The sequence below is a fragment of the Oncorhynchus mykiss genome, chromosome 11, assembly GCF_013265735.2.
Source record: "Oncorhynchus mykiss isolate Arlee chromosome 11, USDA_OmykA_1.1, whole genome shotgun sequence".
In the NCBI taxonomy this organism is placed as follows: Eukaryota; Metazoa; Chordata; class Actinopteri; order Salmoniformes; family Salmonidae; genus Oncorhynchus; species Oncorhynchus mykiss.
The window spans coordinates 1476781-1493818 of record NC_048575.1 but is presented as its reverse complement, the minus strand read 5'-3'; the positions used below and the strand labels follow the sequence as shown (position 1 = coordinate 1493818).

The following is a 17038-nucleotide window of genomic DNA, read 5'->3' as shown; positions in this document are numbered from 1 at the left end:
ATAATAGATCATAGTGAGTGAACCTGTTCTACAGTAGACCATAGTGAGTGAACCTGTTCTACAGTAGACCATAGTGAGTGAACCTGTTCTACAGTAGACAGTGAGTGAACCTGTTTTATAGTAGACAGTGAGTGAACCTGTTCTACAGTAGACATAGTGAGTGAACCTGTTCTACAGTAGACAGTGAGTGAACCTGTTTTATAGTAGACATAGTGAGTGAACCTGTTTTATAGTAGACATAGTGAGTGAACCTGTTCTACAGTAGACAGTGAGTGAACCTGTTCTACAGTAGACCATAGTGAGTGAACCTGTTCTACAGTAGACCATAGTGAGTGAACCTGTTCTACAGTAGACCATAGTGAGTGAACCTGTTCTACAGTAGACCATAGTGAGTGATCCTGTTCTATAATAGACCATAGTGAGTGAACCTGTTCTACAGTAGACCATAGTGAGTGAACCTGTTCTATAGTAGACCATAGTGAGTGAACTTGTTCTATAGTAGACCATAGTGAGTGAACCTGTTCTATAATAGATCATAGTGAGTGAACCTGTTCTATAGTAGACCATAGTGAGTGAACCTGTTCTATAGTAGACCATAGTGAGTCAACCTGTTCTATAGTAGACCATAGTGAGTCAACCTGTTCTATAGTAGACCATAGTGAGTGATCCTGTTCTATAATAGATCATAGTGAGTGAACCTGTTTTATAGTAGACATAATGAGTGAACCTGTTTTATAGTAGACATAGTGAGTGAACCTGTTCTATAGTAGACAGTGAGTGAACCTGTTCTACAGTAGACCATAGTGAGTGAACCTGTTCTATAGTAGACAAAGTGAGTGAACCTGTTCTATAGTAGACCATAGTGAGTGAACCTGTTCTACAGTAGACCATAGTGAGTGAACCTGTTCTGCAGTAGACCATAGTGAGTGAACCTGTTCTACAGTAGACCATAGTGAGTGAACCTGTTCTACAGTAGACCATAGTGAGTGAACCTGTTCTATAGTAGACCATAGTGAGTGAACCTGTTCTACAGTAGACCATAGTGAGTGAACCTGTTCTAAAGTAGAAAGTGAGTGAACCTGTTCTACAGTAGACCATAGTGAGTGAACATGTTCTACAGTAGACAGTGAGTGAACCTGTTCTATAATAGACCATAGTGCGTGATCCTGTTTTATAGTAGACCATAGTGAGTGAACCTGTTCTATAGTAGACCATAGTGAGTGAACCTGTTCTACAGCAGACCATAGTGAGTGAACCTGTTCTACAGTAGACAGTGAGTGATCCTGTTCTATAGTAGACCATAGTGAGTGAACCTGTTCTACAGTAGACCATAGTGAGTGAACCTGTTATATAGTAGACCATAGTGAGTGAACCTGTTCTACAGTAGACCATAGTGAGTGAACCTGTTCTATAGTAGACCATAGTGAGTGATCCTGTTCTACAGTAGACCATAGTGAGTGAACCTGTTCTATAGTAGACCATAGTGAGTGAACCTGTTCTACATTAGACATAGTGAGTGAACCTGTTCTACAGTAGACCATAGTGAGTGAACCTGTTCTATAGTAGACCATAGTGAGTGAACCTGTTCTATAGTAGACCATAGTGAGTGAACCTGTTCTACAGTAGACCATAGTGAGTGAACCTGTTCTACAGTAGACCATAGTGAGTGATCCTGTTCTATAGTAGACCATCGTGAGTGAACCTGTTCTACAGTAGACCATAGTGAGTGAACCTGTTCTACAGTAGACAGTGAGTGAACCTGTTTTATAGTAGACAGTGAGTGAACCTGTTCTACAGTAGACATAGTGAGTGAACCTGTTCTACAGTAGACAGTGAGTGAACCTGTTTTATAGTAGACATAGTGAGTGAACCTGTTTTATAGTAGACATAGTGAGTGAACCTGTTCTACAGTAGACAGTGAGTGAACCTGTTCTACAGTAGACCATAGTGAGTGAACCTGTTCTACAGTAGACCATAGTGAGTGAACCTGTTCTACAGTAGACCATAGTGAGTGAACCTGTTCTACAGTAGACCATAGTGAGTGATCCTGTTCTATAATAGACCATAGTGAGTGAACCTGTTCTACAGTAGACCATAGTGAGTGAACCTGTTCTATAGTAGACCATAGTGAGTGAACTTGTTCTATAGTAGACCATAGTGAGTGAACCTGTTCTATAATAGACCATAGTGAGTGAACCTGTTCTATAGTAGACCATAGTGAGTGAACCTGTTCTACAGTAGACCATAGTGAGTGAACCTGTTCTACAGTAGACAGTGAGTGATCCTGTTCTATAGTAGACCATAGTGAGTGAACCTGTTCTATAGTAGACCATAGTGAGTGAACCTGTTCTATAGTAGACCATAGTGAGTGAACCTGTTCTATAGTAGACCATAGTGAGTGAACCTGTTCTACAGTAGACCATAGTGAGTGAACCTGTTCTATAGTAGACCATAGTGAGTGATCCTGTTCTACAGTAGACCGTAGTGAGTGAACCTGTTCTACATTAGACATAGTGAGTGAACCTGTTCTATAGTAGACCATAGTGAGTGAACCTGTTCTACATTAGACATAGTGAGTGAACCTGTTCTACATTAGACCATAGTGAGTAAACCTGTTCTATAGTAGACCATAGTGAGTGAACCTGTTCTATAGTAGACCATAGTGAGTGAACCTGTTCTACAGTAGACCATAGTGAGTGAACCTGTTCTACAGTAGACCATAGTGAGTGCTCCTGTTCTATAGTAGACCATAGTGAGTGAACCTGTTCTACAGTAGACCATAGTGAGTGAACCTGTTCTATAATAGATCATAGTGAGTGAACCTGTTCTACAGTAGACCATAGTGAGTGAACCTGTTCTACAGTAGACCATAGTGAGTGAACCTGTTCTACAGTAGACAGTGAGTGAACCTGTTTTATAGTAGACAGTGAGTGAACCTGTTCTACAGTAGACATAGTGAGTGAACCTGTTCTACAGTAGACAGTGAGTGAACCTGTTTTATAGTAGACATAGTGAGTGAACCTGTTTTATAGTAGACATAGTGAGTGAACCTGTTCTACAGTAGACAGTGAGTGAACCTGTTCTACAGTAGACCATAGTGAGTGAACCTGTTCTACAGTAGACCATAGTGAGTGAACCTGTTCTACAGTAGACCATAGTGAGTGAACCTGTTCTACAGTAGACCATAGTGAGTGATCCTGTTCTATAATAGACCATAGTGAGTGAACCTGTTCTACAGTAGACCATAGTGAGTGAACCTGTTCTATAGTAGACCATAGTGAGTGAACTTGTTCTATAGTAGACCATAGTGAGTGAACCTGTTCTATAATAGATCATAGTGAGTGAACCTGTTCTATAGTAGACCATAGTGAGTGAACCTGTTCTATAGTAGACCATAGTGAGTCAACCTGTTCTATAGTAGACCATAGTGAGTCAACCTGTTCTATAGTAGACCATAGTGAGTGATCCTGTTCTATAATAGATCATAGTGAGTGAACCTGTTTTATAGTAGACATAATGAGTGAACCTGTTTTATAGTAGACATAGTGAGTGAACCTGTTCTATAGTAGACAGTGAGTGAACCTGTTCTACAGTAGACCATAGTGAGTGAACCTGTTCTATAGTAGACAAAGTGAGTGAACCTGTTCTATAGTAGACCATAGTGAGTGAACCTGTTCTACAGTAGACCATAGTGAGTGAACCTGTTCTATAGTAGACCATAGTGAGTGAACCTGTTCTACAGTAGACCGTAGTGAGTGAACCTGTTCTATAGTAGACAAAGTGAGTGAACCTGTTCTATAGTAGACCATAGTGAGTGAACCTGTTCTACAGTAGACCATAGTGAGTGAACCTGTTCTATAGTAGACAGTGAGTGAACCTGTTTTACAGTAGACAGTGAGTGAACCTGTTCTACAGTAGACCATAGTGAGTGAACCTGTTCTATAGTAGACAGTGAGTGAACCTGTTTTACAGTAGACCATAGTGAGTGAACCTGTTCTACAGTAGACAGTGAGTGAACCTGTTCTATAGTAGACCATAGTGAGTGAACCTGTTCTATAGTAGACAGTGAGTGAACCTGTTCTATAGTAGACCGTGAGTGATCCTGTTCTATAGTAGACATAGTGAGTGATCATGTTCTATAGTAGACATAGTGAGTGAACCTGTTCTATAGTAGACCATAGTGAGTGAACCTGTTCTATAGTAGACCGTGAGTGAACCTGTTCTACAGTAGACCATAGTGAGTGAACATGTTCTACAGTAGACCATAGTGAGTGAACCTGTTCTACAGTAGACAGTGAGTGAACCTGTTCTATAATAGACCATAGTGAGTGAACATGTTCTACAGTAGACCATAGTGAGTGAACCTGTTCTACAGTAGACAGTGAGTGAACCTGTTCTACAGTAGACAGTGAGTGAACCTGTTCTACAGTACACAGTGAGGGAACCTGTTCTACAATAGACCATAGTGAGTGAACCTGTTCTACAGTAGACCGTGAGTGAACCTGTTCTACAGTAGACAGTGAGTGAACCTGTTCTACAGTAGACAGTGAGTGAACCTGTTCTATAGTAGACAGTGAGTGATCCTGTTCTATAATAGACCATAGTGAGTGAACCTGTTCTACAGTAGACCATAGTGAGTGAACCTGTTCTATAGTAGACCATAGTGAGTGAACTTGTTCTATAGTAGACCATAGTGAGTGAACCTGTTCTATAATAGATCATAGTGAGTGAACCTGTTCTATAGTAGACCATAGTGAGTGAACCTGTTCTATAGTAGACCATAGTGAGTGAACCTGTTCTACAGTAGACCATAGTGAGTCAACCTGTTCTATAGTAGACCATAGTGAGTGAACCTGTTCTATAGTAGACCATAGTGAGTGATCCTGTTCTATAATAGATCATAGTGAGTGAACCTGTTTTATAGTAGACATAATGAGTGAACCTGTTTTATAGTAGACATAGTGAGTGAACCTGTTCTATTAGTAGACAGTGAGTGAACCTGTTCTATAATAGACCATAGTGAGTGAACCTGTTCTACAGTAGACAGTGAGTGAACCTGTTCTACAGTAGACCGTGAGTGAACCTGTTCTACAGTAGACAGTGAGTGAACCTGTTCTACAGTAGACCATAGTGAGTGAACCTGTTCTACAGTAGACCATAGTGAGTGAACATGTTCTACAGTAGACAGTGAGTGAACCTGTTCTATAATAGACCATAGTGAGTGAACCTGTTCTACAGTAGACCATAGTGAGTGAACCTGTTCTACAGTAGACCATAGTGAGTGAACCTGTTCTACAGTAGACAGTGAGTGAACCTGTTCTACAGTAGACAGTGAGTGAACCTGTTCTATAGTAGACAGTGAGTGATCCTGTTCTATAGTAGACCATAGTGAGTGAACCTGTTCTATAGTAGACATGGTGAGTGATCCTGTTCTATAATAGACCATAGTGAGTGAACCTGTTGTATAGTAGACCATAGTGAGTGAACCTGTTCTACAGTAGACCATAGTGAGTGAACCTGTTCTATAGTAGACCATAGTGAGTGAACCTGTTCTATAGTAGACCATAGTGAGTGAACCTGTTCTATAGTAGACCATAGTGAGTGAACCTGTTCTATAGTAGACCATAGTGAGTGAACCTGTTCTACTGTAGACCATAATGAGTGAACCTGTTCTACAGTAGACAGTGAGAGAACCTGTTCTACAGTAGACCATAGTGAGTGATCCTGTTCTATAATAGATCATAGTGAGTGAACCTGTTTTATAGTAGACATAGTGAGTGAACCTGTTCTATAGTAGACATAGTGAGTGAACCTGTTCTATAGTAGACATAGTGAGTGAACCTGTTCTATAGTAGACAGTGAGTGATCCTGTTCTATAGTAGACATAGTGAGTGAACCTGTTCTATAGTAGACATAGTGAGTGAACCTGTTCTATAGTAGACCATAGTGAGTGAACCTGTTCTATAGTAGACATGGTGAGTGATCCTGTTCTATAATAGACCATAGTGAGGGAACCTGTTCTATAGTAGACCATAGTGAGTGAACCTGTTCTACAGTAGACAGTGAGTGAACCTGTTCTGCAGTAGACAGTGAGTGATCCTGTTCTATAGTAGACATAGTGAGTGAACCTGTTCTATAGTAGACATAGTGAGTGAACCTGTTCTACAGTAGCCAGTGAGTGAACCTGTTCTACAGTAGCCAGTGAGGGATCCTGTTCTATAGTAGACATAGTGAGTGAACCTGTTCTACAGTAGACAGTGAGTGAACCTGTTCTATAGTAGACCGTGAGTGAACCTGTTCTATAGTAGACATAGTGAGTGAACCTGTTCTATAGTAGACATAGTGAGTGATCCTGTTCTATAATAGATCATAGTGAGTGAACCTGTTCTATAGTAGACCACAGTGAGTGAACCTGTTCTATAGTAGACAGTGAGTGAACCTGTTCTATAGTAGACAGTGAGTGATCCTGTTCTATAGTAGACATAGTGAGTGAACCTGTTCTATAGTAGACATGGTGAGTGATCCTGTTCTATAATAGACCATAGTGAGTGAACCTGTTCTATAGTAGACCATAGTGAGTGAACCTGTTCTATAGTAGACCATAGTGAGTGAACCTGTTCTATAGTAGACCATAGTGAGTGAACCTGTTCTACAGTAGACCATAGTGAGTGAACCTGTTCTATAGTAGACCATAGTGAGTGAACCTGTTCTACAGTAGACCATAGTGAGTGAACCTGTTCTATAGTAGACCATAGTGAGTGAACCTGTTCTACAGTAGACAGTGAGTGATCCTGTTCTATAGTAGACATAGTGAGTGAACCTGTTCTATAGTAGACATAGTGAGTGAACCTGTTCTATAGTAGACATAGTGAGTGAACCTGTTCTACAGTAGCCAGTGAGTGAACCTGTTCTACAGTAGCCAGTGAGTGATCCTGTTCTACAGTAGACATAGTGAGTGAACCTGTTCTATAGTAGAACATAGTGAGTGAACCTGTTCTATAGTAGACCGTGAGTGAACCTGTTCTATAGTAGACAGTGAGTGATCCTGTTCTATAGTAGACAGTGAGTGATCCTGTTCTATAGTAGACATAGTGATTGAACCTGTTCTATAGTAGACAAAGTGAGTGAACCTGTTCTATAGTAGACCATAGTAAGTGAACCTGTTCTATAGTAGACAGTGAGTGATCCTGTTCTATAGTAGACAGTGAGTGATCCTGTTCTATAGTAGACATAGTGATTGAACCTGTTCTATAGTAGACAAAGTGAGTGAACCTGTTCTACAGTAGACCATAGTGAGTGAACCTGTTCTATAGTAGACCATAGTGAGTGAACCTGTTCTACAGTAGACATAGTGAGTGAACCTGTTCTACAGTAGCCAGTGAGTGAACCTGTTCTACAGTAGCCAGTGAGTGAACCTGTTCTACAGTAGCCAGTGAGTGAACCTGTTCTACAGTAGCCAGTGAGTGATCCTGTTCTACAGTAGACATAGTGAGTGAACCTGTTCTACAGTAGACAGTGAGTGAACCTGTTCTATAGTAGACCATAGTGAGTGAACCTGTTCTATAGTAGACCGTGAGTGAACCTGTTCTATAGTAGACAGTGAGTGAACCTGTTCTACAGTAGACAGTGAGTGAACCTGTTCTATAGTAGACCATAGTGAGTGAACCTGTTCTATAGTAGACCATAGTGAGTGAACCTGTTCTATAGTAGCCAGTGAGTGATCCTGTTCTACAGTAGACATAGTGAGTGAACCTGTTCTACAGTAGACAGTGAGTGAACCTGTTCTATAGTAGACCATAGTGAGTGAACCTGTTCTATAGTAGACCGTGAGTGAACCTGTTCTATAGTAGACAGTGAGTGAACCTGTTCTACAGTAGACAGTGAGTGAACCTGTTCTATAGTAGACCATAGTGAGTGAACCTGTTCTATAGTAGACCGTGAGTGAACCTGTTCTATAGTAGACAGTGAGTGATCCTGTTCTATAGTAGACAGTGAGTGATCCTGTTCTATAGTAGACATAGTGAGTGAACCTGTTCTATAGTAGACAAAGTGAGTGAACCTGTTCTATAGTAGACCATAGTGAGTGAACCTGTTCTATAGTAGACATGGTGAGTGATCCTGTTCTATAATAGACCATAGTGAGTGAACCTGTTCTACAGTAGACAGTGAGTGATCCTGTTCTATAGTAGACATAGTGAGTGAACCTGTTCTATAGTAGACCATAGTGAGTGAACCTGTTCTATAGTAGACCGTGAGTGAACCTGTTCTATAGTAGACAGTGAGTGATCCTGTTCTATAGTAGACATGGTGAGTGAACCTGTTCTATAGTAGACATAGTGAGTGATCCTGTTCTATAATAGATCATAGTGAGTGAACCTGTTCTATAGTAGACCATAGTGAGTGAACCTGTTCTATAGTAGACCGTGAGTGAACCTGTTCTATAGTAGACAGTGAGTGATCCTGTTCTATAGTAGACAGTGAGTGATCCTGTTCTATAGTAGACATAGTGAGTGAACCTGTTCTATAGTAGACAAAGTGAGTGAACCTGTTCTATAGTAGACCATAGTGAGTGAACCTGTTCTATAGTAGACATGGTGAGTGATCCTGTTCTATAATAGACCATAGTGAGTGAACCTGTTCTACAGTAGACAGTGAGTGATCCTGTTCTATAGTAGACATAGTGAGTGAACCTGTTCTATAGTAGACCATAGTGAGTGAACCTGTTCTATAGTAGACCGTGAGTGAACCTGTTCTATAGTAGACAGTGAGTGATCCTGTTCTATAGTAGACATAGTGAGTGAACCTGTTCTATAGTAGACATAGTGAGTGATCCTGTTCTATAATAGATCATAGTGAGTGAACCTGTTCTATAGTAGACCATAGTGAGTGAACCTGTTCTATAGTAGACCGTGAGTGATCCTGTTCTATAGTAGACATAGTGAGTGAACCTGTTCTATAGTAGACCATAGTGAGTGAACCTGTTCTATAGTAGACCGTGAGTGAACCTGTTCTATAGTAGACAGTGAGTGATCCTGTTCTATAGTAGACATAGTGAGTGAACCTGTTCTATAGTAGACATAGTGAGTGAACCTGTTCTACAGTAGCCAGTGAGTGAACCTGTTCTACAGTAGCCAGTGAGTGATCCTGTTCTACAGTAGACATAGTGAGTGAACCTGTTCTATAGTAGAACATAGTGAGTGAACCTGTTCTATAGTAGACCGTGAGTGAACCTGTTCTATAGTAGACAGTGAGTGATCCTGTTCTATAGTAGACAGTGAGTGATCCTGTTCTATAGTAGACATAGTGATTGAACCTGTTCTATAGTAGACAAAGTGAGTGAACCTGTTCTATAGTAGACCATAGTAAGTGAACCTGTTCTATAGTAGACAGTGAGTGATCCTGTTCTATAGTAGACAGTGAGTGATCCTGTTCTATAGTAGACATAGTGATTGAACCTGTTCTATAGTAGACAAAGTGAGTGAACCTGTTCTACAGTAGACCATAGTGAGTGAACCTGTTCTATAGTAGACCATAGTGAGTGAACCTGTTCTACAGTAGACATAGTGAGTGAACCTGTTCTACAGTAGCCAGTGAGTGAACCTGTTCTACAGTAGCCAGTGAGTGAACCTGTTCTACAGTAGCCAGTGAGTGAACCTGTTCTACAGTAGCCAGTGAGTGATCCTGTTCTACAGTAGACATAGTGAGTGAACCTGTTCTACAGTAGACAGTGAGTGAACCTGTTCTATAGTAGACCATAGTGAGTGAACCTGTTCTATAGTAGACCGTGAGTGAACCTGTTCTATAGTAGACAGTGAGTGAACCTGTTCTACAGTAGACAGTGAGTGAACCTGTTCTATAGTAGACCATAGTGAGTGAACCTGTTCTATAGTAGACCATAGTGAGTGAACCTGTTCTATAGTAGCCAGTGAGTGATCCTGTTCTACAGTAGACATAGTGAGTGAACCTGTTCTACAGTAGACAGTGAGTGAACCTGTTCTATAGTAGACCATAGTGAGTGAACCTGTTCTATAGTAGACCGTGAGTGAACCTGTTCTATAGTAGACAGTGAGTGAACCTGTTCTACAGTAGACAGTGAGTGAACCTGTTCTATAGTAGACCATAGTGAGTGAACCTGTTCTATAGTAGACCGTGAGTGAACCTGTTCTATAGTAGACAGTGAGTGATCCTGTTCTATAGTAGACAGTGAGTGATCCTGTTCTATAGTAGACATAGTGAGTGAACCTGTTCTATAGTAGACAAAGTGAGTGAACCTGTTCTATAGTAGACCATAGTGAGTGAACCTGTTCTATAGTAGACATGGTGAGTGATCCTGTTCTATAATAGACCATAGTGAGTGAACCTGTTCTACAGTAGACAGTGAGTGATCCTGTTCTATAGTAGACATAGTGAGTGAACCTGTTCTATAGTAGACCATAGTGAGTGAACCTGTTCTATAGTAGACCGTGAGTGAACCTGTTCTATAGTAGACAGTGAGTGATCCTGTTCTATAGTAGACATGGTGAGTGAACCTGTTCTATAGTAGACATAGTGAGTGATCCTGTTCTATAATAGATCATAGTGAGTGAACCTGTTCTATAGTAGACCATAGTGAGTGAACCTGTTCTATAGTAGACCGTGAGTGAACCTGTTCTATAGTAGACAGTGAGTGATCCTGTTCTATAGTAGACAGTGAGTGATCCTGTTCTATAGTAGACATAGTGAGTGAACCTGTTCTATAGTAGACAAAGTGAGTGAACCTGTTCTATAGTAGACCATAGTGAGTGAACCTGTTCTATAGTAGACATGGTGAGTGATCCTGTTCTATAATAGACCATAGTGAGTGAACCTGTTCTACAGTAGACAGTGAGTGATCCTGTTCTATAGTAGACATAGTGAGTGAACCTGTTCTATAGTAGACCATAGTGAGTGAACCTGTTCTATAGTAGACCGTGAGTGAACCTGTTCTATAGTAGACAGTGAGTGATCCTGTTCTATAGTAGACATAGTGAGTGAACCTGTTCTATAGTAGACATAGTGAGTGATCCTGTTCTATAATAGATCATAGTGAGTGAACCTGTTCTATAGTAGACCATAGTGAGTGAACCTGTTCTATAGTAGACCGTGAGTGATCCTGTTCTATAGTAGACATAGTGAGTGAACCTGTTCTATAGTAGACCATAGTGAGTGAACCTGTTCTATAGTAGACCGTGAGTGAACCTGTTCTATAGTAGACAGTGAGTGATCCTGTTCTATAGTAGACATAGTGAGTGATCCTGTTCTATAATAGATCATAGTGAGTGAACCTGTTCTATAGTAGACCATAGTGAGTGAACCTGTTCTATAGTAGACCGTGAGTGAACCTGTTCTATAGTAGACCGTGAGTGAACCTGTTCTATAGTAGACAGTGAGTGATCCTGTTCTATAGTAGACAGTGAGTGATCCTGTTCTATAGTAGACATAGTGAGTGAACCTGTTCTATAGTAGACAAAGTGAGTGAAACTGTTCTATAGTAGACCATAGTGAGTGAACCTGTTCTATAGTAGACATGGTGAGTGATCCTGTTCTATAATAGACCATAGTGAGTGAACCTGTTCTACAGTAGACAGTGAGTGATCCTGTTCTATAGTAGACATAGTGAGTGAACCTGTTCTATAGTAGACCATAGTGAGTGAACCTGTTCTATAGTAGACCGTGAGTGAACCTGTTCTATAGTAGACAGTGAGTGATCCTGTTCTATAGTAGACAGTGAGTGATCCTGTTCTATAGTAGACATAGTGAGTGAACCTGTTCTATAGTAGACAAAGTGAGTGAACCTGTTCTATAGTAGACCATAGTGAGTGAACCTGTTCTATAGTAGACATGGTGAGTGATCCTGTTCTATAATAGACCATAGTGAGTGAACCTGTTCTACAGTAGACAGTGAGTGATCCTGTTCTATAGTAGACATAGTGAGTGAACCTGTTCTATAGTAGACCATAGTGAGTGAACCTGTTCTATAGTAGACCGTGAGTGAACCTGTTCTATAGTAGACAGTGAGTGATCCTGTTCTATAGTAGACATAGTGAGTGAACCTGTTCTATAGTAGACATAGTGAGTGATCCTGTTCTATAATAGATCATAGTGAGTGAACCTGTTCTATAGTAGACATAGTGAGTCAACCTGTAATTGGCACTGTGCTGAACAACGGTAATTAGCAGTGGGTGTCAGTCCGTTGCCTCTGACCATAGAACATTGTCCATACCAGAAAATCAACACCGAACAAATTAGAAGATGCAAAAGCCTTACTTGAGTTTTAATGTTTGAATGCAGCCTTTTCAATGACCGCAGGATACAGACATCTCGTCAACACATGTTGTACATTCATGAAACTATTGAGGCAAAATAACTGTTAGAACAATGAAAATATTCAGTGAAAAACTAAACAAGCATTTGTCTTCTGTAATCACTTAACTGGGTCAAAAATGGAAGAAAGCCTGACCTGAACTTGACCGATGAGAAACGAATTTCCTTTGCAAAACGTTGGTATAGTGTGCTGCGGTATATACTAATGAGAATGATCCAGTACCAACCACTACTAACCCAGGATTTTTTTGTGGCGCTGCTGAATACGGCCGGGCGGATTCGTTTTTGAACATCAAACTGCCTTTTCCTGCAATCTAGAACAAACAATTGTACTTTTATGACAAGCAAAATACAAAATAAACACCTCCTGCTAACCACTATTAACTAACCATAGGGCCCCTGTCCTGCCATCTGTCTCACCCTGTCCAAGTAGCTTAAGGCTTTTCTTCCTTTACCCACATGATGTGCGGTGACCACCGTTTAAATGCAAACTATCAAATACATTTTTAACCCATTGATAATTCTCAAACAAAAACAGAACTTGTCTATCATAAACTCAACATTGGATCAGTTTCTTGCTTGATGTACATTCAGTTATTTCAGTGTATAAAATCAATACTAAATAAAATGAATTAAAAAAACAAATTAAAACTGTCTGTTAGGAATAAACAAATATACAGTGCCTTCAGAAAGTATTCACAACCTTGACTTATTACACATTTTGTTGTGTTACATCCAGAATTTAAAATAGATTACATTTAGATGTTGTGTCACTGGCCTACACACAATATCCCATAATGTCAAAGTGGAATTATGTATTTTTATTTTACAAATGAATAAAAAATGAATATCTTAAATGTCTTCAGTCAATAAGTATTCAATCCCTTTGTTATGACAAGCCTAAATAAGTTCAGGAGTAAAAATGTGCTGAACAAGTCACATAAGTTGCATTGACTCACTGTGTGTAACATGATTTTTGAATGACTTCCTCATCTCTGTACCCCACACACACAATTATCTATAAGGTCCCTCGGTAGAGCAGTGAATTTCAAACACAGATTCAAACACAAAGACCAGGGAGGTTTTCCAATGCCTCGCAAAGAAGGGCACCTATTGGTAGATCGATAAAAAAAAGCAGACATTGAATATCCCTTTGAGCATGGTGAAGTTATTAATTACACTTTGGATGGTGTATCAATACACCCAGTCACTACAAAGATACAGGCGTCCTTCCTACCTCAGTTGCCGGAGAGGAAGGAAAGCGCTCAGGGATTTCACAATGAGGCCAATGGTGACTTTAAAACAGTTAAAGGAGTTTAATGGCTGTGATAGGAGAAAACTGAGGATGGATCAACAACCTTGTAGCTACTCTACAATACTAACCTAAATGACAGAGTGAAAAGAATGTCTGTACAGAATAAAAAATATTCCAAAACATGCATCCTGTTTGCAATAAGGCACTAAAGTAAAACTGTCAAAAATGTGGCATCTGTAAGAACTAGGAGTTTTTCAGGATAAATAGAAATGCAATAGAGCTAAGCACAGGTAAAATCCAAGAGGAAAACCTGGTTCAGTCTGCTTTCCAACAGAGATTAATTCACCTTTCATCAGGACAATAACCTAAAACATAAGGCCAAATATACACTACAGTTACTTACCAAGAAGACATTGAATGTTCCGGAGTGGCTTAATTATGTATGGCAAGACTTGAAAATTATCAACAACCAATTTGACAGAGCTTGAAGAAATTTTGAAAGAATAATGTGCAAATGTTGTACAATCCTGGTGTGCAAATCTCTTAGAGACTTACCCAGAAACACTCACAGCTGTAATCTCTGCCAGGCAGGGGCGGCAGGGTAGCCTAGTGGTTAGAGCGTTGGACAAGTAACCGGAAGGTTGCAAGTTCAAACCCATCATTGTAAATAAGAATTTGTTCTTAACTGACTTGCCTAGTTAAATAAAGGTTTTAAAAAAAAAAAAAAAAATGTCAATACTTACATAAAGGAGATATTTCTCTATTTAACTTTCAATTAATTAGCAAGAATGTCTAAAAACATGTTTTCACTTTGTCATTAGAGGGTTTTGTGTGCAGATGTGTGAGAGAAAATAGATAATTAATCAATTTTGAATTCAGGTTCTAACAAAATGTGGAATAAGTCAAGGGGTGCTTTCTGATAGCCACACAAATGACATACAGGTCATTACTTTTCCCTCTATATAAGAAGTAACCAAATAAGTTCCCAATAGAAGATGAGAGAACAAAAGGAGGCATGCCTGGTCCCAGATCTGTTTGTACTCTTGTCCAGTTCGGTATTACACTGAGTGACAGGGAGTAGGCATGATAGCTGTATAGACCCACAGGAATCACCAGGACAGAAACTGACTCCTGAACCAGAGCAACCCACATGAATCACTAGGACAGAGACAGAATCATGAACCAGATCAACCCATATGAAGCATCTGGACAGAAACAGACTCATGAAGCATCAGGACAGAAACAGACTCATGAATCATCAGGACAGAAACAGACTCATGAATCATCAGGACAGAAACAGACTCATGAATCATCAGGACAGAAACAGACTCATGAATCATCAGGACAGAAACAGACTCATGAATCATCAGGACAGAGACGGTAACAGACATGATCCAGCTCAACTGTATCTTCCACTGTGACTCCAGTGTCGGGAGGAGCTGCGACTAGAGGAGTGGTAAGACCTGCAGAGGGACAGACACATGAATGGGGGAAAACAGTGAAAATATAAATAAATATTTCACTTTAGTCTCGTTAAGTGGATGGTTAGACTCTTAAAAATGTTTTTAAAATAGTGGAGTAACTTTAGCAAGAGGAGAAGAGAACAGAGAATTAACCTGTGGGGGGTTGAGAATATACCTGTCGGGGGGTTGAGAATTTTCCTGTCAGGTGGGGGGGTTGAGAATATACATGTCAGGTGGAGGGCTGAGAATATACCTGTCAGGAGGGGGGGTTGAGAATACACCTGTCAGGAGGGGGGGTTGAGAATATACATGTCAGGTGGAGGAATGAGAATATACCTGTTAGGTGGGGGGGTTGAGAATATACCTGTCGGGGGGTGGGGGGCTTGAGAATATACAGTGCCTTGCGAAAGTATTCGGCCCCCTTGAACTTTGCGACCTTTTGCCACATTTCAGGCTTCAAACATAAAGATATAAAACTGTATTTTTTTGTGAAGAATCAACAACAAGTGGGACACAATCATGAAGTGGAACGACATTTATTGGATATTTCAAACTTTTTTTAACAAATCATAAACAGAAAAATTGGGCGTGCAAAATTATTCAGCCCCCTTAAGTTAATACTTTGTAGCGCCACCTTTTGCTGCGATTACAGCTGTAAGTCGCTTGGGGTATGTCTCTATCAGTTTTGCACATCGAGAGACTGAAATTTTTTCCCATTCCTCCTTGCAAAACAGCTCGAGCTCAGTGAGGTTGGATGGAGAGCATTTGTGAACAGCAGTTTTCAGTTCTTTCCACAGATTCTCGATTGGATTCAGGTCTGGACTTTGACTTGGCCATTCTAACACCTGGATATGTTTATTTTTGAACCATTCCATTGTAGATTTTGCTTTATGTTTTGGATCATTGTCTTGTTGGAAGACAAATCTCCGTCCCAGTCTCAGGTCTTTTGCAGACTCCATCAGGTTTTCTTCCAGAATGGTCCTGTATTTGGCTCCATCCATCTTCCCATCAATTTTAACCATCTTCCCTGTCCCTGCTGAAGAAAAGCAGGCCCAAACCATGATGCTGCCACCACCATGTTTGACAGTGGGGATGGTGTGTTCAGCTGTGTTGCTTTTGCGCCAAACATAACGTTTTGCATTGTTGCCAAAAAGTTCAATTTTGGTTTCATCTGACCAGAGCACCTTCTTCCACATGTTTGGTGTGTCTCCCAGGTGGCTTGTGGCAAACTTTAAACAACACTTTTTATGGATATCTTTAAGAAATGGCTTTCTTCTTGCCACTCTTCCATAAGGCCAGATTTGTGCAATATACGACTGATTGTTGTCCTATGGACAGAGTCTCCCACCTCAGCTGTAGATCTCTGCAGTTCATCCAGAGTGATCATGGGCCTCTTGGCTGCATCTCTGATCAGTCTTCTCCTTGTATGAGCTGAAAGTTTAGAGGGACTGCCAGGTCTTGGTAGATTTGCAGTGGTCTGATACTCCTTCAATTTCAATATTATCGCTTGCACAGTGCTCCTTGGGATGTTTAAAGCTTGGGAAATCTTTTTGTATCCAAATCCGGCTTTGAACTTTATCTCGGACCTGCCTGGTGTGTTCCTTGTTCTTCATGATGCTCTCTGCGCTTTTGACGGACCTCTGAGACTATCACAGTGCAGGTGCATTTATACAGAGACTTGATTACACACAGGTGGATTGTATTTATCATCATTAGTCATTTAGGTCAACATTGGATCATTCAGAGATCCTCACTGAACTTCTGAAGAGAGTTTACCGTACTGAAAGTAAAGGGGCTGAATAATTTTGCACGCCCAATTGTTCAGTTTTTGATTTGTTAAAAAAGTTTGAAATATCCAATAAATGCCGTTCCACTTCATGATTGTGTCCCACTTGTTGTTGATTCTTCACAAAAAAATACAGTTTTATATCTTTATGTTTGAAGCCTGAAATGTGGCAAAAGGTTGCAAAGTTCAAGG

The 17038-nt window shown here is 40.3% G+C and overlaps 1 protein-coding gene across 4 annotated transcripts in view; it reads right to left on the bottom strand.

The window, feature by feature from the left end:
* Nucleotides 1–14190: 14190 nt before the first annotated feature.
* nktr (natural killer cell triggering receptor) overlaps nt 14191–17038 on the bottom strand; it is a 90256-nt gene continuing 87408 nt past the window's right edge. For all 4 annotated transcript variants that reach the window (XM_036934654.1, XM_036934656.1, XM_036934655.1 and 1 more), the window contains one exon: nt 14191–15060. In XM_036934654.1, the coding sequence (XP_036790549.1) occupies nt 14997–15060 (64 nt within the window). In that variant the 3' untranslated portion in view covers nt 14191–14996. The remainder of the gene's footprint in view (nt 15061–17038) is intronic.